The following is a 25,896-nucleotide window of genomic DNA, read 5'->3' as shown; positions in this document are numbered from 1 at the left end:
TTTTATCTAATGTTTTGACTGTAAGATCTCCATGGCAGGGTTTTTGTCTGAATTGTTCTATAGGGCCTTGTCTCTAAATAGAAGATGTATTGCTGTAACCCAGGGGTGTCAGGCTTATCCTTTGTCCTGGCTGGATCCAACTACAGGGTTCCTCAGTAGGTCAGATCCACGGGGCCAGCCACAGCCATCATGGCAATGATGACTTCTATGGCAGGCCAGGCAACTGCTTGCCATGGTAATCACAGTGCAAGCAACTGCAGAGCAAGTGAAGGCTGTGTTGACACAACCTTCACTTGCCCCCTGCCACTGAGGTCCATGTCCACCAGATTCTGCAACAAGCCCTACCTACCACTAGCCCCATCCCCAAGTGCCCTGGCTCACCAGTAGCCCAGCAGGCCAGAGGGAGCAGTTCCACAGGCTGGATCTGGTCCATGGGCCATATGTCTGACACCTGTCTAACTATACTGGTATATTTATGGTGGTACGATTACACCCTGACCCTAGTGTGGTTGCAGTTTTATGACAATATAAAAGTACTTTACTGTGGTATAGCTATTCCCATTTGAGAAGGGGTATAGATTATATTGGCATAACTATCCACGCGTTCATTCTGAGTCACTGTTGCTGACTTCTGTGTTGGGGATCATTATTTGTTTGGGGTTTTTACTTCTGTAAAAGTGCTAGTCATTTGCATCTTTTCAAATGCATTGCCGCAGTGGTAGTACACACAAAGCTGACCAAAATTGGGCTGGGACAACAGTGCTAATTGGATGAAAATGAATGGTCTGCAATATACAAAGGGTCAAACTAGATGCTCTGATGGCCTCTTCTGGCTTTACCCTTCATGAATCTGATAAACTGGGCTTAATGTCAGGGGTGATATTATAAAGTTTCACTAACAAATATCAAATAACAGATTGTGTTCTTCCTGTAGACTGCATAATTAGTATTTGATAAAGATATTTCAGCCTGTTACCAGCACTTTTGTAAACCCTCTTATTGCTGTTATAAAGTGAATTGAATCCGAGATAGAAGCATGCATTATTTGTAAATTGTGTCTGAAAACTGTTGAGAGTTTTGTTTGACTGCTGATCTGCCAAGAACTTCCTTTTGACAATGATTTGTTTTATTTTCATTCATTCCAGCTTTTCTTTCCCCTCCTTCAGTAGCCAAAGTTAAGAGATATGTCTAATCTAATAGTCTTCATTTTGACTTCCTGTGTCTAAAAGGGATAAAAATGTTGTTTGGGAATCTAATTTTCTTTAAAAACAAGCTTCCTTCCCCTTCTCTTCCCCCCCCCCCCCAAAAAAAAAACCAACAACCAAACAACAAACAAACCCATTTATGAAAAGTAGATGTCAATGCTACATTTATACGTTGTGTTATGTGTCTTTAGATGAATACTGGCAAAATCACCCTGAACTCCATGACATACCCATATATTATGCCTCCTCGTTGGCAAAGAAATGCATGGCAGTGTATCAGACGTACGTAAATGCCATGAATGACAAAATTCGTAAGCAGATCAACATCAACAATCCATTTGTTTTCAAGCACATTAGTAATCTGAAGGTGAGTGTTGTTTAAGGTTCAAAAAGTGTATTTGCATGAAATAGGGCCATTTTCTTTGTTCATTGGCTTATGACTGAGTTGTTTTCTATAATTCTACCTTCTCTTAATGAGATTTTTGTTGTGTACTCTTGGAACTTCGTTCCATAACGTTGGATGGATTAGGACATCTAATCTGTGCTGCTTTATGCTAGAAGAAGCACTAAGGCTTCCTAGGGGTTTCCCATCTAAACTCTTGAGTCTCATTCACCCCACATTACCTCATGTCTTGTAAGTCGCTATCGTTTCTTTCATTTTTTTTTAACTGGATAAAAAGGGTATTAATGTATTTCAAGCTCAAGGGGTGTCTCCTTAACTTAGAAGAGGTATTTTGAATGAAAATCCATGGAGGATTTAAGTCTAATTTCTGGAGCAAACATAAAAATCATATTCGTCCTTTATGAGTCATTTTTCAATTGGTATTTGAATGTGTGTATATCTATATGTTAAGTATATGTGTGTGAGTGAGGGAGAGAGGGGCACTAACACTACTTCTAAAATTTTCATATATTTTTAAGGCTACACGGCTACAACCTAAACCCCTGCATATATTTTTAAAGCTTTGATGTGTCAGAAATTAGATCCATCTTCAGGTATTATTTCCAGATATTTCATGCAGTGCAGCAATTCCGTCTCTTCTGTCACAAATCCAGGAACCGACAGCATGTCCTTGGACAGTGTAAAGGATTATGGCCAGGAAAGTCCCTTCTGTGAGGGTGGTGTGTAGGGCTCTTGCAGAGGGTGCAGGCCAGGCCTATTTACTTTTGTCAAACTATAGTAACTGTTGTTCTTCCTGTTTGTCTCCTAGAGTATGGACCACTTTGATGACATTGGTCCAAGTGTTGTCATGGCTTCCCCAGGTATGATGCAGAGTGGCTTATCCAGAGAGTTGTTTGAGAGCTGGTGTACTGATAAGAGAAATGGAGTAATTATTGCAGGTTACTGTGTGGAAGGAACACTCGCTAAGGTGAGTTGCTACTGTTAATCTGCCATGGCATTTTTAATATACATGGTTGGGATATATTATCCAACCAGGGTGCTGGATTATTTATTTGGGCTCGTTAACAAATGGGGGTCAGGTCATATACATATCATGCATCTAAAGCAAATTAAACTCCCAAAACCAACATATGCCTATGATGATTTCTGAGACGGACTTATAAATTAATCTCTTCTAAATTTAATTCAAGAAAAGATTTATAAATTATTAGTTGGCTAGCCCCAGGGAAGGGTGATTGGTATATTTCCAGGGATAGAAATTCCATAACTTCCCTAGGTAGCCTGTTCAAATGCTTGATCACCCTTGTAGTAAAAAAGTTCTTCCTAATCTCCATCCCAGATTTCCTCTGCTGCAGGAAAAGTCCATCTCCATCCTCTCTGTAATTGCCCTTACGGTATTTTAGATGGTGTTCAAATTCCCCTGTAGTCTTCTCTTTTCCAAAATAAACAACCCTACCCTTTCCTCATAAGTCATGCTTCCCAGACTTCTAATCATTTTTGTTGCTCTCTGCTGGACTCTTTCCAATCTGTCCATATCCTGCTTGAAGTGTGAGGCCCAAAACTGGACATGGTATTCCAGGTGAGGCTTCATCCCTGCTGAATAAAGCAAAGAATCACTTCTCTTGTTTTGCAAGTGTTAAAGCACCCCAGGATGCTGTTGGCTTTCTTTGCAATAAGAACACACTGTTGGTTCATATTCGTATTATGCTCCACTGTGACTCTCAGTCCTTCTCTGCAGTACTGCAGCCTAGTCACTTATTCACCAGTCTGTATTTGTGCATGCAGTTATTCCATCCCAAGTGTAGGACTTTGCCCTTGTCCATGCTGAACATCTGATTGACTGAAGACCACTCTTCCCATGTCTTCAGGTCATTCTGGATCTTAACCGTACCCTTCAGTTTGTCTACAACTCCAACCAATTTGGTATTACATGTGGCTGAGGGTGAATTGTCGTTAGTGTGTTGTTCAAGGGAAAGGGTGCAAGTATGTGTTTCAGTTACTCTTAATGACTGACCCCAGGTGTGTGTGTGTAGTAACTTTAGCAAGCTGCAAATAATTATTTCTGTTTTTAAAGTGAAAATGTGGATATGTTGTATTTACAGGAAGCTTTTAAAGTACTTTATTTTCTCCTGTGACAGCACATCATGTCTGAACCCGAAGAGATCACAACTATGTCAGGGCAGAAGCTCCCACTGAAGATGTCTGTAGACTACATTTCTTTCTCTGCTCACACAGATTATCAACAAACCAGCGAATTCATTCGAGCACTAAAACCTCCACATGTGGTTAGTACACAGGGTATTTATTTCTTAGGAAAGTTGGATCTGTCATGCTAGATCAGACTCAACAAATCAGTGTTCTGGAATTGAGTATCTGGTAGTGACTGGTCCCTGTTTTGTTTTTTTTTCCCCACTTCAACCCCCCAAAAAAGGATGAAATGCTCTTCAGTTTACTAGTCTGGCAGAGTAAAATGCAGGCTGACTTGCAGCACTACCATGGATGTGGGGAGCACTGGAGCAATTTTTTTTAAAGTGCTCTATACACCCTATTAAGCATTTTTCCATGTAATTATATGAGTAAGATAAATTACTGAACAAGTCAAGTGGCATATGGTCATGTTGATAGAGTGAGTCATAGAATATGCAGGGCTCCAGATATTTTGGAATAGCAGAGTGGGAAGGAAGTCCTTTGGTGGAAACCTGTTTGGAGGCTGTTGCAAGTGAACAGGACAGTGTGAAAGAAGGAATGGAATGGACAACAAGGACAAAGGGAGCATTCAGGGGAAGAGCGTGAGCAAAGTATTAGGTGGCAAGAAAGCAGGAGATGCGTAGGGATGAAATTATGGTGTGCTTTGAAAATAAGGAGTAGAATCTGAAATGCCAGAGGCGGCAGCTAAGAAGGAAGCACTGATATATAATATTTTTTAAAAATGGAGAAGCCTTTAACAACAGAAAAAAGGAAAATAAATTTGCTAGAGATATTTGTAAAGTTGTGCATGAAGCCTCAACTTAATACCTGTGTGCAGTTCAAGAATGTGTATATATACATATATCGGAGCAAAAAATAGATGTTCCCTGTATTGCTGCCCATGAAATTATATATCTTAAACATGATGCATGGGCAGTAAAATGGCAGCCTACTCGCCTTACCACATTTTGAAAGTAGAAGCCATGTTAAGTACAGCTATTTCTATTTCCTCTAGATTTTAGTACACGGTGAGCAGAACGAAATGGCCAGATTAAAAGCAGCATTGATACGAGAGTATGAAGATAATGATGAAGTTCACATAGAAGTTCACAATCCTAGGAACACTGAGGCTGTGACATTAAACTTCAGAGGAGAAAAACTTGCCAAGGTATAAAAAATAGCATTTTCTTAACACTTTAATTATAATTTTTCTCCAAGAATTTCTGCGTTTATCAAATGTGGGTTATGTGCTTCTCAGGTGTTTTAGCATACTATGAAAACACCGTTTTTGCCAAGATCTATGTTGATACAGATAAGTCTGTCAGTGTTTTCAGTATCTTGACATTATACCATATGAAACACATTTCATGGCAGCAGTCCTACATAGTCTGTTAACAAAAAATAGTATGCGAATCAGCAGCGTCAGAGAAATTTATGGAAGAATAACAGGTCCCACTTCTAATATAGGGAGCCATTTGTATATCCCCCTTCTTGACAAAAAGATGCGTACAAGAAAAATATAATATTTTGGCTGGATTAAATAAGCTCGCCATCTTCAGTCAGTCGCTGTGTCCTCAAAGGTCTCCATTTCTGGGAAGTTCAGAATGTTGCTGAAATAGGTTAAAATAGAATTGTCTAGAAGAAGGTATTTTATACATGATGGCTAATCTGTTTTATTTTGGAATACGATGAAAAAGCTACAAAAGAAAGCCAAAGCTAAAGCTTTACCACTTTAAAACCAAAAGATCTGAATGTTCTTGCAGAATGTATTTTTAACAGTTAATCTCCAGTTTGCTAGGCTTCCTTTTGCAGAACGGTGAGTTTTGAACTGCTATAGTAACACTTTGATGTAATATTAAAATAAAATCTATGAATGTTGGACTAAGGAAGAACAACTGTGAGCCTTGATGCATATTGAAGAAACACACATCTGTCAACATTTTTTTTTAAATCCAAAAATCTGTTCAGGGGACTTTTAAGAAAAACTGCTCTGGTTGTTTGTCCCAAATTATTATATAACCAGCATTATCTCTCATGTTATTTGATGAATTGAGCTTAATGCTTTTAAAAATGAAATAAAAAGGTCTGAAGGAAAAGTGTCTTGAAAAATGAGGAACGGGGTAGCCATTATGGATCTGATGTTAGAGTTGTTAACATGAATGGCACTTTGGTGGGTCTCAATTCCCAGTAGACTACTATGGGCCTGCTTTATCAAATTATTCTACATCTTGAGATCTAAATCAGTGTAGTGCATCATTTACAGGCACACTTGCATTATTTGTATGCATTCTCTGCTGAAGATATTCCCCATAACAATGGAAGAAGCCCTCTAGGGAAGTATTATCTCCTTCACTGAGATTTTCAGGAAGAAGCCAGTAGGAGTCTGTTTGGAATGGTTTAGGAATAGCCCACCTTGCATCTGTATTATGGGGCTTTACCAGATGACATTGAAACTCCCTCCAGCCCTACGATTTTTAACAAATACTGAGAACACTTAAGTAACTACCGTGAAAAGAGTGCATGCATGGAGAAGTAAGATATTTTTTCTCTCTCGATCTTACGGACATTACCTTAGCCGGAAGGTTCTCAGCAAAGACTGCTCACGTATCCTTTATTTTGAATTTCTAAATGATTATCTGGTATGGTTTATCTAACTGACTTGGAGAAATTAAGGGTCACTAGGTGATAGAACTTTCACCATGAGCCTAACACAACCCCCTCCCCCCCCCCCAAAAAAAAAACCCAAACAAAAAAAATTGGATCATATTGACTATCTTTAACATTTTGTGAACCTTGAAGCCATATAGGTAACCCCTAAAGCAGAAAAAGTGGGAAATGCTCAGTATAAAGCACAGATACTTGGGGCAGGGGATAGAAATAATTTCCTCCACTCATGTCATCAGTATCCTCTAAAGCAACATACCCCTCCCTTCCCTGGACAGGCCATCCAGGGAGGAAGTGAAAATCTTTGGCCAGTGTGGTCTTACTAATGAATGACTCATCTGCCAACTGATAAAAGATTCCATGTGCATCAGAAATGCTTACTAGACCTCTACTGCCTGGTTTCAGATTATACATAACTAACAATAAATATGTGAGTTAACAACCCCAAAGAATCTGAACTTCAGCTTCATTTCTTGTGTTCACCCTTGCTTTAATAAAGTAGCACCTTCATGTTCTAATTATTATTAGTCAAGTATTGTGTTTTTGGGAATGGCATATTTTAATAATTTTGTAAAAATAAACGCCAATCTGTTCCTCAGATTGGTCAGGCAGTTCTTTGGGTCTAAAAAGCAGAGGGTTTTACTTCTTTCTGTTTTTTTCTTCAAGAGAAGTAATTGTGTGAGATTTAACCATCACCACTGCATGAAGTCCATGGAAAGCTTCTGTATTACTAGGGTGGAAGGATGATAACAAACTGATACCGTGTAGTAACTGAGGATTTGCCATGAGCACTCAGGCTGATGACAGATGTGGGGGGAGGGGGGGAGACAAAAAAAACCAAACAAACAATGCCCCTGGACCCCCCCCCCCCAAAAAAAAAAACAAAAACAAACCAAACCCAAAAACACACTTTACCGAAAGAAGCCATGCATTAGTTTGACCCAACTCTGCCGTGTCTATATAGATCAGGCACTTCAGTGGGGCTTTTAGGCACTCTTATCTGAATGCTGATTTAACCAGCTTTCGATAAAAGTGCCAAAAAAGCCCCGCTAACGTACTCTATACAGACATTTGGCAAGCCAGGTCCAACTAATGCAGAGCCTCTTCTAGGCATGCGCTGGGCTCCGCACGGGGGTGAGCCAAGTTTAAAGTAAAGCTCTGTTTTGATTATTTTTTTTTTTTACATCTGTAAGCTGCCTCAAATTGCTTAACTTTCTTAAACTGACGTGGGACATGACTTTCTTTCTTGAGTGGCTTCTTTTAACTGGGGTCTCAGACTCAAATTTATGGCCAAGGTCCTGTGGACACGTAACTTATAGATGCATACCGTATTTGCTTGCAAAGCGTTTTCCTTAAAATGTAGGCTTCTAAAATTGGAATGTGTCTTAATTGGGGAATCTGATTTCTATACTGGCCTGGAAGCATGGAGACACTGGAGTGACTCCTGGGTGCTGGCTCCCTTTCTGGCTCACAGACAGGAGGGTTGAGGGCAGAGGAGAGTCTTCTGCTCAGCCAAAAACTAGAGGCTTAATCCTGTCACAGCTACTGCCAATTTAGCAACATCTGTGGCAGAGTTTGACCTCTAGCTTCCAGCTGCCAGGGAAGTGGTGTGATGCTGAAAAATAAACGCTTCCCCTGGCCCCCACAGTCAGCATTTGGCCATGACAGGGTGGGGAGCAACACGGACCTTGTTTCTTCATTCTACGTTCCCAAAACAAGGTGTGCGTGTCTTATTTAGTATGTAAGAAAAGGCATTATGTCCTTTGCCAGCTGTGTCAGTGAACTGCAATGCTTAGAACATGGATTGAAGATATGGATTAAAAAGAAATTATCTCCAAAAATTCTCCCATGATAAGTCTAAAGTGATTCCTTTTAATATCAGTATTATTGTATTACTTGGAGGATTTAAAAATTTGAGCCTATTGCTTCAGTCATAATTGTGATTTTAACTTGGTCATTAACTAGCTTAGATACATTCTAATATAATAGCCTTAGTCCATCTGTCTGTAACGCTTTATTCGCACTCTGATTGGTTGTCTTGGCAGCCAATCACAATGCTGACTGAAACAACCAGAGTGCTCCAAGAGCGTTCCAGACAGGAGGCGGCGGTGGCAATGCAGCAGAGCGCCACTTTGATGACAGGGATGAAGAACACCCTGCCCCACCCCACTCCCTGGAGGCAACACAGCAGGGGAGGCAAGATCAGCAGCCCTGGCCTCCCCTGCCCCCCTCCTTGGCCCTGCTTCCTGGTGGCACGGGGTGCTGCCAGGAACGGTGAAGCAAGCTTCCCTCCCCTTCCCCCCTGCTCCTGGGAGACAGCAGTGCAGGGTGGTGAGTGGCAGTGCTCTGTCTCCACCCACGTCCCCTCATTCCTGACAGGCAATTAGCTTAACAAGATGTTTGCCTAAGTCTCTCTTTGTTTATCCTTTTCAATAAAACCCATAAAAGTAGGTAGGACTCAAATTGCAACAGAGATCAAAAACCATGAAAGCATGAGTAACCTCATTTAAGAAAGCAGACAAAATTAATTGGGTAAATATATCTTTTATTAGACCTACACAAATAATTGGAAAAATTATTTGCAATCTTTTGGATATAAATACATCACTAAGAAGCATCAGTCATCTAAGAAGGCACTTTGCTCTGCTTAATTTACCAAATTCCCTCACAACGGACCAAAAACAGTGTTTTGGAACAGAATTTTTCCATGCTTTTATTTGTAGTACTCATGATGTTGCCATCTGACTTAAAATATTAGTCTGCAGCTATGATGATTCATTAGAATTAGTAGCCTCTGAGTGTTTCTAGAATTCTCTATTCTCTCACACACTGGCAGCAGGAGAAAGAGACTCCTTGGAAGGGCTGGAGTCCAGGTAGGGAAGAGAAGCAGAGTCTAAGTCCTTGGCTGAAGAGAGGGTGGGGAGTGATAGCTACCTATCCTGGCAGGAAAGGGGTCCTTGTCCAGCAGGTGTTGTCCAGGGTGGGGGCGGGAGGGGCGGTCGGTGGCAGGTCCTCTGGGTGGATAGGTGGTGTGGCATGGTGCTGGTCCAGATGGAGAGGGCATCCCACTGGGTCTGTCTTCACTGCCCCTTTTTATAGGGGCAGACCTTGTGTGACCCTAGTGACAGGAGGCATGCCCAGGCAAGGGTCAGCCCCTGGCGTACTAAGCATGTGTGCTCCATGCAGGGACATGCAGTTTCAGGTGTCTGTAATGGTGGGGTACAATGGCAGAGTTGCTGGTTCTGCAGGGTCTTTTGTCTTTCAAACGCTGGGTTCTTGTCTCTGTTCCTGGGTGAGGTCCGTGGTTCCTGGATGAATCAATGCGAGGTGATGGCCTGATCATTACAGGCCATTCTGTAGAGGCCTGCTACCATTGTATTTCAATTATTCCCAATCACTCATTCATCCAGGAACCAATTTACATGGGAGGAGTACATGACTCATAGTGGCAACACGGGATGCCCAGGCAGGGGACACGAGATGGAAACTTGACATGACTTTGGTTCACTTACAAACACAGGCCTAAACCATACAATATCTATATGAAACAATAAAAATCAATACGAAAATGATAATAATACAATATACAACAGTAAGAATTAATACAAACCTAATAATAATACAATATAAAACAGTGGATACCCAAAACCAAAAACTTGCTACCAAAATAAAAATGTTAAAGCTTATTCTAAGTCTGAGCTCGCTTATGCTTGTCTATAGGGAATAGAGAGGGAGAGGAAGAAAAGCCAGAAATAATTGGGGAAGGGAAGGGAATGCATATCTATCATAGATATTAGAAAAGAAAAACTGGGGGTTTGGTACACAGTTATAAACTCCTGCAAGACCACTTCAGGCTGGACATAAGGAAGAACTTCTTTACTGTCCGAGCCCCCAAGGTCTGGAATGGCCTGCCGCCAGAGGTGGTTCAAGAACCTACTTTGAACGCCTTCAAGAGAGACCTGGATGTTTTTCTTGCTGGGATCCTGTGACCCCAGCTGACTTCTTGCCCTTGGGGCAGGGGGCTGAACTCGATGATCTTCCAAGGTCCCTTCCAGCCTTAATGTCTATGAAATCTATGAATACAAAGACATTTATAATAACTGTTGATTCTAAAGTGTCAAAAATGTAACATCTTTCCTCTTTCGCTTTACTGGGATCTTCCGAGGTGGTGTCATGTTCTGACTTTTTTTTTTTTATAAGGATTCTGCATTTCATCTTTAGCTAGCCCTTGTCCATTAGAATTTCAGATTTCCTTGAAGCAATTTTGATTTTTTTTGTTTTGTTTTTCTTTTCAATAGGTAATGGGGTCTTTGGCAGATAAGAAACCAGAGCAAGGACAGCGAATTTCAGGGATCCTAGTTAAAAGAAACTTCAATTATCACATCCTTTCACCTTGTGACCTCTCCAGTAAGTAAAGACAGCATATTGCAATATGATCAATAACTAATTGAATTTTGTGCTTAAAAGCAAAGGCTGTCATGCATAAGATTATAAACCAGTTTTCATGAGTTAAGCTTCTATAATGTTTGTGAGATCCATAATTAGCTAAAAATATTTTACATTGGCTCAGTTTTGGGGGAATGCTGCTTGATAGGGGTGAAAAACAGCAGGATGTTTTTTGTAAAAAGAAATTCTTACTAGAGATGATTCAAACTGATAGAAAGGCTTATATATAAAGATTTCTGATATTGCCTCTGCTAGCATGTCAAAGCTTTCTGCCATCATTATACTTTGTTTCCAGCAGTGGTGGTACCGTAAAATCTGAGTAAGTTATCATTGAATAAATCAGGCAGGGTAGCATAGCACATTAAAGACCTAACTTATTCAGAAAGGTGAAAACTTTCATAGGCTACAGCCTACTTTGTCGAGTGTCACCATGGCCCTGCCTTTTGCCTGACTTCAGACTAACACAGCTAAGTATTGCTCTCTTGCAGTGATTCACAGCCAGGATGTCATGGCACACTGCAGTGTTTTGACATCTTTTTGAGGGTGCTACAGGGTATCACACCATGCTAGCATGGTTAAGTGTCCAAACATGATTCACAAGATTAATCCAGAGATTTCAAATAGGAATCCTGTGATGGGGCCATCTCAGGGCTGGGTCGCAATGTCAGTCCACCCACCTGTCTCTGGGCTAACCACCTGCCTTTCTCTCCTGCCACTCCTTGATGGTAATAATTGTGAGAGCTGTCACTAAGGCAGGAGGCTGCCTATTGCTCGCCCTAGTGATAAGGGTGTTATACACAGCTCCGATCTCCCCTTATCGTGTCCTATGCCTCACAGATGACAACCTAAGTTGATAAATAGCTCCAGCCTAAAGCTTGGCCAAATTCTGGCCATTGTAGGGCCTCTAACATACAACACGCACAATCTGTCCTCCACAGAGTGTCTTTCACATTACCCTCTCACAGGGCCTCTTGTATTCTGCCTGCTCTCACCAGGCCTTTCACATAGTGTTCACTTCCCAGACCACTCTCAACCTGCCTTACTCCATGCAGCATTTTGGGTCCCCCTCAGCCCTACTCTGCGTGGCACTTTAGGCTTCACTACTCACTCTCCAGCCGGGGAGCACACTGCACTTCAAGCTGTCCTCTCACAGATCTTACTCTACGTAACTCACAGCCTCATGCTGTACTCCGGGCTGAACTCAGCTGCTGGCCCCTCTCATGCACAGCACTTCAGGCTGCTGTTGTGCACCCTACTCTATACGGGCCTCCGCTTACTTCTGCCACCTCGCTGGGGCCACCAGGTTCTTTCACCCTATGGGCTCAGATGCTTCTCCTAAGCTTGCCTGCCCCGCCCAGGGTCTTTCAGCCTATGGACTCAGGTGCCTCTCAGTGGCATGGGGCCAGGCATGCCCATCGAGGTCTTTCATCCTGTGGGCTCAGGTGCCTCTCTAGTTTGTGCCTGGCCCCATGCCTGTCCCTACCTCCGGGTAACCCACCAGGATGTGGGGGCTGGGGTTTCAAGGTGCCCCTACCTGCCTTTCACCAGGGAGGTAACTGGCCTGGCATTTCTGGCGGACTGTTCTGCCATGAACATCCTATCAGGCCGCCCTTCCTCAGCAGGGTGCAGTTTTCAGTCATACCCAGGGCCAGCAGTCTCCTGCCATCCTCCATAGCTCCTGCCCTTACCTCCAAGGTGTTCCTAAGCAGCCACGTAGCTGGTGGCATCTCTCTGGCTGCTGGCAGCAGACTGCTGCCCCAGCTCTAAAGACCTCGGTTAAAATGAAGGCTGCTCCGCCCCCCTCCTCCAATCCCAAGGCCCTTCTGGGATCGTATGCTAGCCTCATTAAGGCTAGCCCATACCTGCCAGCTAAAGTGGCAGGCACCAAAGGTACAAATCCATAGTATTAATAACCCTTCTGCTTTATTGTGGTTTGAGTTCTTTGCAACAAAAGAATTCCTTTTTTATTTTTCCACAGTAAAAAAAATTAGTGAAAACTAAGAGTTGGCATTTTCCAGGGATTGCCTTGAGCATCACAAGGGGTGCCTCAAGTCTAATAAAGAGTGCCTTAAGTCTAAAATGGTTGAGAACCACTGCTCTATTTAATAATTTGGTGATTGACTAGATTAAAAGAAGAATGAGTTTGTTGCTTGGAAGAGAACATATGTTAGTGAAGTCAACAGGAGAGTGAGGAGACTATACTATATAATTTACATCTAAAGTGCAGCCTAAAACACTGGTCTTTGTTCTCTTCCCAGTAATAAATTCATTCCTCCTCTTGTGGGTAAAAGAGAGGGGGTTTTTCTGTTGTTCGAAGGATGTATACCCTTGGAAGTAATAGTAGACACCATTTATCTGCATTGAGACTTCTTTTGGGGGATAATAATTTAAAGGGCCAACTTTTTTTTAAACTCTTTCAGATTACACTGATTTGGCAATGAGCACCGTCACACAAACACAAGCCATTCCATATACTGGCCCTTTCAGTCTGCTTTATTACCAGCTGCAGAAACTCACAGGTATGGTTTGAAAGATGTTTAAGATCTTTTGTTTTTCTTTAGACAGTGGTTAAGTGTGTGTGCGTCTGTGTGTTTCTTGAAGAAATCTGACTGAAAGCTTTTGCTTTACTCTTACAACTTGTGTGCCATAACACATTGTATGTTTCAAGGTTTTTTGTTAGATTCTTACAGTACCTGATGTAGCCACGGTACAAACATGGTGGGCTTGGTGAAACTTTCCTGTGCATATAATGTAATGAGCCTGGGAAAATGCAGAATTCCTACAAACCCTACCCAGATTTATAAAGTCAAGATCCTTCACTTCCAGTTCATTGATCAAAACCTACCTGATACTGTCTTTAATTGTTTTCAACCTGTTCCTAGTAATTAAATGTCTTAAGCCTCTCCTAAACTGCCACTACAACTTATGCACAAATAAATAGTTTACTCCTTTGGGATCGTAGCATTTGTAGTCTTATCCCTCTCTGCTCACTTACCATATTTACTCAAATCCAAGTGAGTTTTTCTTCCCGGGTGGGGGAGCTCGTCTTGGATTCAGATGCCAGCCTGGATCAGGCAGTGGCTCAGCACTGGCTTTGGCCCTGGGCTAAAGTCAGAGCTGAGTCACTGCCTGTTCCGGGCTGTAGTAGCTTGTTTGGCAGGGTAGAGAGCATGTGGTTTGGGAGAAAGTGGGGGAGATAAGGGGAACCTGCAGCCTGGCCCACAACCCACTGCTCCCCTGCTTCCAGCTGCCCCCTTACCTTCTGCTCCAGCTCTAGGCCTCCCAGCCCTGACCCTGCCTGGCCAGGGGTTGGGACCCCACTGCTACTGAGTGCCCTGGAGCTGAGACTGAGCTGCAGCAGAAAGGGGGAGGGGGAACAGGCACGGGGAGAGGCAGGCTGCGGGAAGGAGCAGGGGCTGGGCCAGGCTGAAGTTGTGCTGCTGGTAACTACAGAGCTGGAGCAGAGGGTGAGGAGGGGTGTGGGCAGGGAGTGGGAGGGCAGGCATGGGATGCAAGGCATGAGAGGTCATGCTGTAGTGGAGAGCAGGGGTGGGGGAGACAGAGTTGGGAGCTAGGCACAGACATGGAGCAGGGAGGTTGAGGACAGGCAATGGAAACAGACACAGGCATGGAGGGGCAGGTGGTGGAGGGGCATGCATGGCGGGGTCCAAGGGGCAGGGGAGTAAGGGCAGGGGCCTGGCTCCTCACCCCCCCACTTCTGCTTTCCCTGCCACAGCAGTGGGGGGAGTAATGGGGGTATGACAACTAAAATGGCCAGTATAACTTTTATTAAACATTAAAAACTGAAAGGAAACAACATCACTGGGGAAAAAGATAGATTGCATTATATAGGGCTACCTAGCTGCTTGCAGACATTTAAGAAAACAAACAAACAAAAAACATGCTTTACCAGAAGCAGCACTGCGTTACTTCAACCCAGCTGTGCAGCATCTATACAGATTGGGTGCTTCAGCAGGACTTTTGGTGCTTTTAACTAAAGCTAATTCAATCAGCTATTAGATAAAGCACCAAAAAAGTCCCACTAAAGCACCCAAACTTTACAGATGTTGGGTGAGCCAGGTTGAAGTAACACGCTGCCTTTTTTGGGCATGTGCGGGACTTCACCTGGGAACCTGCTGAGTTTAAACTAAAGCACCATATTTGGGGTTTTGTTTACACCTACAAGCAACCTCCTAAGTCTAAACCCCTCTGGGTCAGGAGGGTTTTCAGTCCTTTCATCTGCTTAAATCACTGCTGGTTTCTCAAATATGCCTGCTCAACTTTAGGTGATGTGGAAGAAATAGAAGTCCAGCAAAAGCCAGCCTTGAAAGTTTTCAAAAATATTACTGTGATCCAGGAGCCTGGCATGGTGGTACTTGAGGTAGGTGTGGAATGGGAGGAAAATATTCTATTACCTGGTTTCTACACAATGTTATAGATGGCAGCATCAGTGCAGAGTTTAATGTAGGCTCGTTAATTAGCTTCTGCTGGGTAGGGATCTACGTGTATGAGGGCACAGGTATGGTTTCCCTTGAGCTGTCATCCTGCATTGATATGTCATTTTATTCAGTGGTAGTGTAAGAGTAATGTCAGAAATTATGCGAGAGGTAAAGGTTTGTTAAGGTGGTGTCACAGCAAAGTTGGAATAGATTTAGACAAGCTTTCAAATGCAAGACATGCAGAACCTGATGAAGAACACCTTGCATTCTTCTTGCATTTGAAATCTTGTCAAACTTTACCCAGCTGTGCAGTTGGTCCAGTGAAAGGCATCACTCCAAGACATCCTTGCTTCTCACATTTTATGTACTGGGTGTCAGTTTCTTTTTATTTTGCTTTACTGTAGTCAGACAACCAAGATGTTGGGTGATATAAGCAGAGGTTTAATGAGCAGGGTTTATACCCTGGGTGAACCCTGCAGGAGGGACGTGGCAGGGGAAGGAAGGGTTCAGGGAGCACCAAAGAGGAGGAGGGAGCCACTTGAGTTTTCCCTACGCTAGGCCTGCACCAGGGCTGGGGTAGTGTGGCGCTAGGGATTCCAAAAACAATGTCCATGCTGCTGCTGCTACAGCATGATTTGCCCACCCAGGCTGTTGCTCCTACAACAGCAGCAATGTCCAGGCACATGGTTTCTGTTGATGTGAAAGCAGTGCTGTGGAGCTGCTTCTGCTGCCAGGGAGCAGACTGCAGGGGATGGGGGTCCAATTCTGGCACCTCTACAACACTGGTGCCTGGGACTGGTGCCCCAGCCGCCCTCCCCAAGTTACACTACTGGTTGTAAGCATTATTGTACTTGTTGCTAGTATTAGAGAGTCTTTAGTAACACCTTCCTTTATGGAAGGCCCTTGCCTATCTGTTTCACCAAGTGTAAAAACACTTTAAAAGTGATAATTCAGAATTAATACCCCTTTTCAGGCTCTACACCCTTTCCTTTATGACAAATAGTAGTTGGAAATAATGCCAAACCCACATTTCTTTCTTAAAGAAGGAGTATCTGGGTTCAATCAGGAGTGATCTCTTCAGTGAGTTCAGTGACCAAGCATGGAAAAGCATGGGGGAGGAGGCCTCTTGGCCCTAAGAATAAGTCATGGTGGGGAAGCGGTAGGGAATTTCTAGATGACTCCATCTTTAATACATAAAGTTTTGTTTTGCACCAAGATAATTCCCTGAGTATTACGACACTTTTAGCTTGCATTTTTCAGTTGGTGCTGAGTATACTGCTGCCCGAGCATAATCTTTTTATTATTTTCCAGTGGGTGGCAAATCCTGCTAATGATATGTATGCAGACACTGTGACAACAGTGATCCTGGAAGTTCAGTCCAATCCCAAAATACAGAAAGGTATTTAGATTAGTGTATGTATGTGTAATGCTTAACAGACCTTAACCTCTCTGGTATTAACAGGGTAAGGAAAATTTCAGCAGATTTTGAAGGTGGGGGTGTTTGCCTTTTTTTCTTTAATGTTTTGATGTTTTGTTGAAATGGTTACTGTTTTTTATTAGTAGTCAGATTTGTTTTTTTTAATAGATTAAGTGATTTACACACAAAAAACCCTAGCAGAATTGAAATTTCTGTGATTTGCCATGCCATACATATATGAATATTTATTTTCCCCTGAGACTTGATAGTCATGGCAATATAAACAAAGAAAACTAGTGTTAAGACTATAATACTGTAACTGTTATTTGTATTCTGGATGATTTATTTGTGTGTCCATGCATGTGTGTGTGTGCTTTTTTTCTCTCATATTTTTGTTATTAACTGAGGTAAAATACTGACTTAATTAAGGGTGTCTTAATAACTAACTGTATTTGATACCACATTCTCTTTACTGTGTGGCCCTACTTCCCTGTATTTTTTTTATATGGCTGAAGAAGCTTTTACTGTTTCTTTTAATTTCTCTTGCAAGGTCTAACTCAGTTTGATGTTTGGCAAATTTCACTTCATCCCTACACTTTTCCACCTGTAACATAGTAGGTGTTTTCTTTTGCTCATCAGTCCCTTTTTCCATTACTTGTATAATTTCTGTTTATTCTTGATACCACTTTGAGGTGGACTTTTCATCCTGTTCAGTCTGGAGCCCTGGCCTACAAGAATTTTTCCCCTTCCCCATAATGCACATTCTAAATAGTTTTTGTACTTTGATTTAGAGATTCCAAAACTCTACTGCACTTGAAGTCTCTAGGCCGTTCTGTTCTTCAGTTGACTTTACAAACTAATTTTCTTAATTTCATAGTCTGTCCTTTTTAAATAAAAAGCCTGAGTAGCAGACCTATTTTTATTTATCTTTCTACTGAATTTAAATGGGATCAATTTAGGGAATGGGGAGGGGGAGAGAGAGAGAGACTTTTGACTATTTAATACTTTATTATACGCATTTTAAAAACAAATGGTGAAAGTGCAAAAGTATGTGGCCCTCCCAAAGGCTGAGCATGAAATACATGTTAGCGACAAAAAATACCACGTAACCAAAGTGAAACTCCCTCCCCCATACACCCCACAGAGAGAGAGCAAGCGAGCACATAAAAGCAAGGTTGGTGCAGTAGCATTGTATATCAATGAAGCAGTACCAAAACTAAGTCTAAAATAGCATCATATTTTTGCTTTGATGTCTACTTTGTGAAAAATTTCAGCTAGCGAATCCAAGGAATGTTGATGCCACACCATTTACTAACATTTGAAGTAGGAATTCTTGTTTTGCCTTAAGTATTCTATGCACAGTTGTAACCAAAAGTGTTCTAGCTTGACACCAGAAAGTGTAGTCACGTATTAGAGGAAAAAAGAAAGTGAAACTGATTAAAATTAAGACTTTCTGTTGAATTTAGTAACATAGATAAGAGCATTTGTTCCAGTTACAGGTTTCAGCCTTTCTTTAAAATGCAGTTCTTCTCTTAGTATTTTTTTTATCATGTAAAGATTCTGTTCATATTTATAAATTTCCATAAAGCAAGCCATGCAGACTTTTAGGAAGCACATCTTTTAAATGGACTGTTTTTTCCCTCCTAGCAAATATCAACAAAAAGTAATTGATGGCTCTTTTATTTTTCAGCTGCTGTACATAAAATTTCTAAACAGGTAGATATAGATGTGTATAGCAAGAGATTGGAGATTATGCTTCAGTAAGTTGGCTTTTCATATTATTCACAGTTGAACATTATCAGTTAGAATTGCTAATAGTTTGCCATGCATATGCGATGTGCATAACATAGAGTTATGAAATTTATGACCTATGGGGACATAGTTATCTGTGTATTACCATTTGCATTCACATATTTGTATCTGCACCATAATTTTAAAAAATGCTGTACAAATTGTTATCAGGTTAATTTCTGTGGATCCCTGCAACTAAGTAAAGCAAAGGGATAAAACGTAATATATTCTGTTTGTTTAATTAAGAAATTGAACCAGTGATATATTTGGGGGGGTTTTTCCATTGGAGATGCTGAACATTGACTTCTGTGACAGCTGTGGGAACTCAGTATCTCTGAAAATTAAGTCATAACCTATTATGTGATTTTAACTACATTAATTTTGTATCTCTGTTTTGATTGGTAAGATCTTACCTTGTGTAAACACCTGAGTAGCAGCAGGCAGGAAGCCAAGCCTGTTGCCAGCTCTGCATGTTGTATAGGCTGTGCTGGGCCTGGGGATAAATAGCCCAAGAGCACACCAAGTCTGGGGCCAGTGCATGCTGACTTCAGGACCATATGCTGAGTCCAGGACCATGCACTTGCTCTGGAGCCATATGAAGGTCTGACCTGGCACTGCAGTCCCAGATCGATATGCCAGGTCTGACTGGGCACAAGGCCCTGACATCATCACACTAGGTCCAACCTGGCAGGTGGTTCTGGAGCCAATATGCAGGATCTGACCCCGGCATGCAGGGTCTAGGACCATGTACCAGGTTGGACTTGGTGCACTGGGTCTGGCTGCAGATCAGCCCTGCACACAGGCCCAGTCCAGCATGTGGATTGGAGAGGTGCAGTGGTAGTGTTAATTGCCAAGATTCCCAGAGCCACAGCAGTTAATGCTGCCACTGCTCTGCCCTTCCTTCCAGGCAGGTGCCAAGAACCTGTGCAGAGCCCTGTTCACACATCATATAACCCACACCTTCACACCCCCCTCAAATTTCTCCAGTTGGTTGGGGGAGGGGAGGATTATATGCAAGAAAATACAGTAGTAATTCCTCGCAGGAAAATTCTAAAGTTTAATGATTTATTCAGTGACTAAAAACAGACACACATTATGGTGAGGAATTAATCTAAAAACCAAAGATAATTACTCAAAGAACTAGTTTGCCATTTGGCTATGTTTTTATAATTATAGGCCTCTGTTTTAGGGACATGTTTGGAGAGGACTGTGTAAGTGGAAAAGAAGGCTCCATTCTAAGTGTCGCTGTAGATGGAAAGACTGCAAATATTTCATTGGAAACTCGGGTAGGTGTAGTTAAACTTATTGATCGTTGTTGTTTGTACTACATGCTAGGTGCAGCTAGGCAAGGAAAGACAAGAAAGTAGAGGTCAGAGACTTCTATGTAGTATTCTCTGAAATATTGTGTACCACTTCCAAAGGAAAAATTCCATATTTACCTGAGTATGTTAGGACATACCTTAGTATGTTTAGGAGTATGTTAGATATGCACCCCTTCTTCTCCTCCACTGCAGCTGTTTGTTTTCCCTGCAAAATACATGCTTGTATTTTCAAGGGAAGATCTTTTGTTCTTCATTCCACCTACAAAATACAAGATACCTGTCTTGTTTGGGGGCATGTGGTATGCAAAAAAAACCCAAAAGCCCATTCTGTTTTGGTCTGGCAAGTTTGATGGCCTTGATCCTTCAGTAATTTAATACAAAGCCTGAATGTCAGACATACACATGGAGAGAAAGAGATCTTGTCACTTTACCAGTTAGGTTAAGTAATAAAATTCATAGAATCATAGAAAATGAGGGTTGGAAGGGACCTCAGGAGGTCATCTAGTCCAACCCCCTGCTCAAAGTAGGACCAGCCCCAACTAGATCATCTTAGCCAAGGCTTTGTCTACCCAGGTCTTAAAAACCTCCAAGGATAGAGATTCCACATATCTGGGTAACCTGTTCCAGTGCTTTACTAACCCTCCCAGTGTGAGTTTTTCCTTATATCTAACCTAAACATCCCTTGCTGCAACTTGAGACCATTGCTTCTTGTTCTATTGATTAGAATGTGTTGATAGGCTATTTTGTGAAGATGATATACCTGGACATGCTACAAGGAAGTGGTGTTGGGAACAAATGGTTAACCACCTGTCAGCCTGCAGGGATTTGAACTGAAAAACAGGTGTAAATCAGTAAAAACCAAATGACTTAAAAAAAGATTGGGGAATTTATCAGTGAAAATCAGTAAAAACCAAGAATGTGGAACACTACTTATACTGGTACACCTGATGACTCGAATAATTTTGTTTGACATTTCTCTTTTGGCAAAAACCCTTACATAGACTTGATTATAGTAGCATGAATGCATTCTTACTGGCATAGTTTAGTTTGCTCACTGGCCAGATATGAGTTGTACAAAAAAAAAAGCATTCCTTCACCAGTGCAAGCTGCATCTGTACTTGGAAGGTTTGGTTTTGTAGGTATGATGGCAACTTTTTTCTGTTATAATCTGGCTTTGTCTGCACTGGAAAAAAGACATTGATTGTGTGAATCAGAACTAGTGTTTAGAATTATCCCTGCCTATGTTAGGCCTTCAGTTGCATTTAATATTACATAATAAAATACTGTACTAATTAAACTTGTTAATCATGTCTGTCACTTTCTGGTGTAGATAAAACTTGATGGGAGAGTTTGAGCCACTGTTTCACAAGGTCAGGTTTGCCAAATCTCATGCCATACATCTCTGATTCAGTCAGTCTGTAAGGTGCAAATCTACCATGCCTTCTGCCTCACTATTTCCAAGCCATGCCAGTGTCTCTTAATTTCTGTTCCCCTGATCTAACTTTTACCCGGTTCCTCTCTTTTGCTAGAAACAAAAGTTTCGGAATCAATTAAACTAAAAAGAAATTGATAATTACCAAATGTGACTACTTAAATAAGGCTTTATTTAATAATGTTAAACATTATATATAGGGTTGGATTCAGATATGGGCACAGTGCATCTCATTTCATTTCACATCTTTGTATGTATGATGGAGCTCAGTGACTGTGCTGATGGGTTTATCTATGGGTCTCATTGCTGCAGGATAGCCATCCATATACCTTTAACTTGCTTCTGACTTTGACTCATTTCCTTCTTGGCCAGGAAGAGTATCTGTCTTAGAAAACAGACAAGTTAGTATTATCAGGGAGAATATGATGTCTTCTAAGCTTAAAAAAAAGTTTTCTAGCGCTATAAATGTCTGCTGCCACTTGTCCTATAGTAGTATGACTCAAGGACTTACTAAAGTCAGTGGATTTCTCTGTTCAATTAAACTGCCATGTTTCAGATACCTACTGTGTTTTGCCTTAAAAAAATATTTTAATTGTTTTAGTAAGAAGCAGTGGTTCTATTCTGAAATAAACACTTTACCTTGTCAGTTGTCTGCAGGACAGTTGTCTGCAGTTGTCTGAGTAGGTTGCAACTGAGTTTTTAAAAGCAGTGATGTTCGCATTTCAATGCTAGTCCAAGTTTATGCCTAAAAATAACGCTGCGGGGGGGGTCACAAATTAAATACCTTCGAATGTCACTTGATGTGGTGTGCTAGTATTTAACTTTTGAATTGAATTTAGTTCACAGTCCTTTAGCTATTTTATTCAATGTTTCCAAAAATAGTGGCTAGTTTTGATATTTCTCAGCAAAACTAACATAAATCTTTTGCTGAACTCTGGTATGTGTGGACAGACTGCTTAAAAACTGGTGAGGCTGAAATCTCTCTAACTTTCCTTTCCATTTGCACGGCTACTGTAGGCAGTGCTTGTTGCTACTTTGACTCTTTTTTTTTACTTACAACTTTTAGATGGATAAATTAAGAGCAGTGTTTTATTCTAACCTGTCTTTTCGTCCAGACGGTTGAATGTGAGCCAGGATGTGAAGATGATGAAGCCCTTCGGGAAATGGTGGAGTTGGCTGCACAAAGACTCTATGATGCGCTTAGCCCAGTGCACTGAACTCAGTGGCTGATAAATATCTGGGACTCGTAAGACTGATTGTTTTTATACTTATTTTGAATATTATTTTGAATAAATAAAACATGTCTTTAGCTAACCCTATGTACTTATTTCCTGACAAAACTGCTTAGTTCTTGTTAGAAATACAGGATTAGCAACTTTACAGCAAATAAATTTATGTACAATATATAAATCACATGTAAAAGTATTCAGCGTGCATATACTATTTAATATGCATGTATGAATTTATGATTGGAACTTATGCATAAGTTAACAGGAAAAACGTGTCCTGTTGTTTAGTATTCAATCTGAAATTTGGGGGGAGGGGAGATTTAAGTGGGTATACCGATCTGTGTTTTTGCTTTGTGAATATGCTTTAAAAGGATATTTTTATGTATACATTCAGACCTATTTAGGAAAGCTTGTGAGAGCATGCTGAAGTCTACTTGAAGTCAATGGGACTTGAACATAGGCTTAAAGTTAAGCTCCAAAGTTAAATTGGAGCCTAGAAGACTACACAGTAGAAAGTTACGTTGACTTGTATGAGAGATACAATTCACTGCACAAAATTAACTTTGAGAGAGTTTTACCCAATCATTACCCATTATTACAGTAGTCCAAAGTAAATAGGCCTCATCTATGCAATTCGCTGCATGTGGGAAGACTGTGCGAAATCACAAAGTCAACGTAATTTTATGCAGGTGTACCAATATGCTGCTATGCAGTGGTTAATGAGATTACAAATATATAATGGGGAAAATTTGATACTAGTTAACTATTGTAGTTCAAATACAGTAAATCACATTGGTTAAGTGCCCAGAAAAGAGCTGCTCTCAAACCTGAAGGGCCTTTTGTGCCCAAAAACATGGCTAACATCTTTCCCAACTACACAGCTGGTCCAATAAAAGATATTACCAAAAAAACCCTTGCTTCTCACATATTTCGTGATAACTTTCTAACATCTTGTTAAAAAGGTCCTGGGGTGGGGGGTTGAAAATGTTCCTGTTTCCAAAGCACTGGGCACATCTACACAAGATGCTTAACTGCACAGTAGCTTAGTTTACTGTAAAATAAGTGTGTGCATCATGTACATGTCTACAGTCTTACTATGCAGTAAACCTCATTAATCGGGAGTAAATTTGCTACCTACAAATGCAAGTATCAAATTTACTTTTGATTAGTAACAGCACAGTAGCACATGTGTTGACTGACTGGGAGCAAATCTGCTCCTGGTCAGCTGTCCACCACGGGGCAAGAGATTGCTCCCTGCCCATGGGAGCTGCCTGCTGCCGAGGTGGACTCTACCACTGAAGCCTGGGCGGGAACAATGTTCCCTTGCTCTGGCAGCAGGGAGCTCCCAGCCCCAGCTTCCTGCTGGTTGCAGGGCTGGTACTGGGAGACACTTCTCTCTTTGAGATCACTTCAACAAACTCAGGGTACTAATGGGCAGGATCCCCTGGGAAGCCAGACTGAGAGGGAGAGGAGTTCAGAAAAGCTGGCTGTACTTTAAAGAAGCCTTACTGAGAGCAGAAACAAACCATCCTGATGCGCAGGAAAACTAGCAAGTATGGCAAAAGACCAGCTCGGCTTAGCGGGGACCTCTTCAGTAAACTAAATCACAAAAAGGAACCTTATAAGAAGTGAAAACTTGGACAAATAACTAGGGAAGAATATAAGGGCACTGCTTGGGCATGCAGGGATGAAGTCAGGAAGACCAAAGCACAATTGGAGTTGCAGCCAGCAAGGGATGTGAAGGGTAACAAGAAGGGTTTCTACAAGTATGTTGTTAACATGGGGAAGATCAGGAAAAGTGTGGGTCCCTTACTGAATGGGGGAGGCAACCTTGTGACAGGGGATGCAGAAAAGGCTGAAATGCTCAATGCCTTTTTTGCTTTAGCTTTCACAGGCAAGGTCAGCTCCCAGACTGCACCACGTAGCATAATTTGGGAAGGAGGTGAGCAGCCCTCAGTGGTGAAAAAAGAGGTTAGGGACTACTTAGAAAAGCTGGATGTGTACAAGTCCATGGGGCCTGATGAGATGCACCCAAGGATGTTGAGGGAATTGTCTGATGTGGTTGCAGAGACATTGGCCATCATCTTTGAAAATTTATGGTGATCAGAAGAGGTCCTGGATGACTAGAAAAGGGCAAACATAGTGCCCATATTTAAGAAAGGGAAAAAGGAGGATCCAGGGAACTACGGACCAGTCAGCCTCACCTCAGCCCCTGGAAAGATCATGGAGCAGATCCTCAAGGAATCCATTTCTAAGCAGTTGGAGGAGAAAAAGATGATTAGGAATAGTCAGCATGGATTCACCAGGGGCAAGTCATGCCTGACAAACCTGACTGCCTTCTATGATGACATGACTGGCTCTATAGATGGTGGTGTACCTTGATTTTGGCAAGGCTTTTGATACAGTCTCCCACAGCATTTTCACAGGCAAGCTAAGGAAGTACAGGCTGGATGAATGGACTGTAAGGTGGATAGAAAGCTGGCCAGAGCATTGGGCTCAGAGTAGTAATCAACGGCTCAATGCCTAGTTGGCAACCAGTATCAAGTGAAGTGCCCCAGGGGTCAGTTTTGTTCAATGTCTTTTTAACAACCCAGAAGTTGGCATAGAGTGCACCCTCAGCAAGTTTGTAGATGACACTAAGGTGTGGGGAGTAGTAGATATGCTGGAGGGTAGGGCTAGGATTCAGTGGGAGCTAGACAAATTGGAGGATTGGGCCAAAAGAAATCTCATGAGGTTCAACAAGTGCGAAGTCCTGCACTTAAGACGGAACAATCCCATGCACCAGTACAGGCTGGGGGCTGACTGGGTGGGCAGCAGCTCTGCAGAAAAGGACCTGGGGGTTACAGTGGAAAATAAGCTGAATATAAGCCAATAGTGTGCCCTTGTTTCTAAGAAGGCTAGTGGCATATTGGGCTGCATTGGTAGGAGTGTTGCCAGCAGGGCAGGTGAAGTGATTATTTCCCTCTATTCAGCACTGGTGAGGCCACATCTGGAGTACTGCGTTCAGTTTTGTGCCCCCCTACAGAAATATGGACAAATTAGAGTCTAGCAGAGGGCAACAAAAATGGTGAAGGGGTTCGGGCACGTGACTTCGGAGGAGAGGCTGAGGGAACTGGGCTTATTTAGTCTAGAGAAGGGGAGACTGAGAAGGGATTTAATAGCAGCCTTCAACTACCTGAAGGGGGGGTTACAAAGTGGATGGAGCTGGACTGTTCTCAGTGGTGGCAGATGACAGAACAAGGAGCAACAGTCTAAAGTTGCAACAAGGGAAGTTTAGGTTAGATATTAGGAAGAATTTCCTCACTAGGAGGGTAGTAAAACACTTGAACAGGTTACCCAGAGTGGTGGTGGCAGTTGCATC

General features: G+C 41.9%; 1 protein-coding gene across 3 annotated transcripts in view; it reads left to right on the top strand.

Annotated features, from left to right (window-relative positions):
• CPSF3 (cleavage and polyadenylation specific factor 3) overlaps window positions 1–22,620 on the top strand; it is a 38,684-nt gene extending 16,064 nt beyond the window's left edge. For 2 of the 3 annotated variants that reach the window (XM_006259399.4, XM_019492674.2), the window contains 11 exons: window positions 1,397–1,572; window positions 2,417–2,575; window positions 3,747–3,893; window positions 4,811–4,963; window positions 10,758–10,866; window positions 13,326–13,424; window positions 15,192–15,286; window positions 16,656–16,743; window positions 18,452–18,521; window positions 19,742–19,838; window positions 22,422–22,620. In XM_006259399.4, coding sequence (XP_006259461.3) covers window positions 1,397–1,572; window positions 2,417–2,575; window positions 3,747–3,893; window positions 4,811–4,963; window positions 10,758–10,866; window positions 13,326–13,424; window positions 15,192–15,286; window positions 16,656–16,743; window positions 18,452–18,521; window positions 19,742–19,838; window positions 22,422–22,523 — 1,295 coding nt within the window. In that variant the 3' untranslated portion in view covers window positions 22,524–22,620. Of the gene's footprint in view, window positions 1–1,396; window positions 1,573–2,416; window positions 2,576–3,746; window positions 3,894–4,810; window positions 4,964–10,757; window positions 10,867–13,325; window positions 13,425–15,191; window positions 15,287–16,655; window positions 16,744–18,451; window positions 18,522–19,728; window positions 19,839–22,421 lie in introns of those variants that run through there. The other variant, XM_059729722.1, reaches the window with a different exon arrangement.
• The last annotated feature ends 3,276 nt before the right edge of the window (window positions 22,621–25,896 follow it).

The sequence above is a fragment of the Alligator mississippiensis genome, chromosome 1, assembly GCF_030867095.1.
Source record: "Alligator mississippiensis isolate rAllMis1 chromosome 1, rAllMis1, whole genome shotgun sequence".
NCBI lineage: Eukaryota > Metazoa > Chordata > Crocodylia > Alligatoridae > Alligator > Alligator mississippiensis.
The sequence above is the reverse complement of the archived record's forward strand: the minus strand, read 5'-3'. Positions and strand labels throughout refer to the sequence as shown.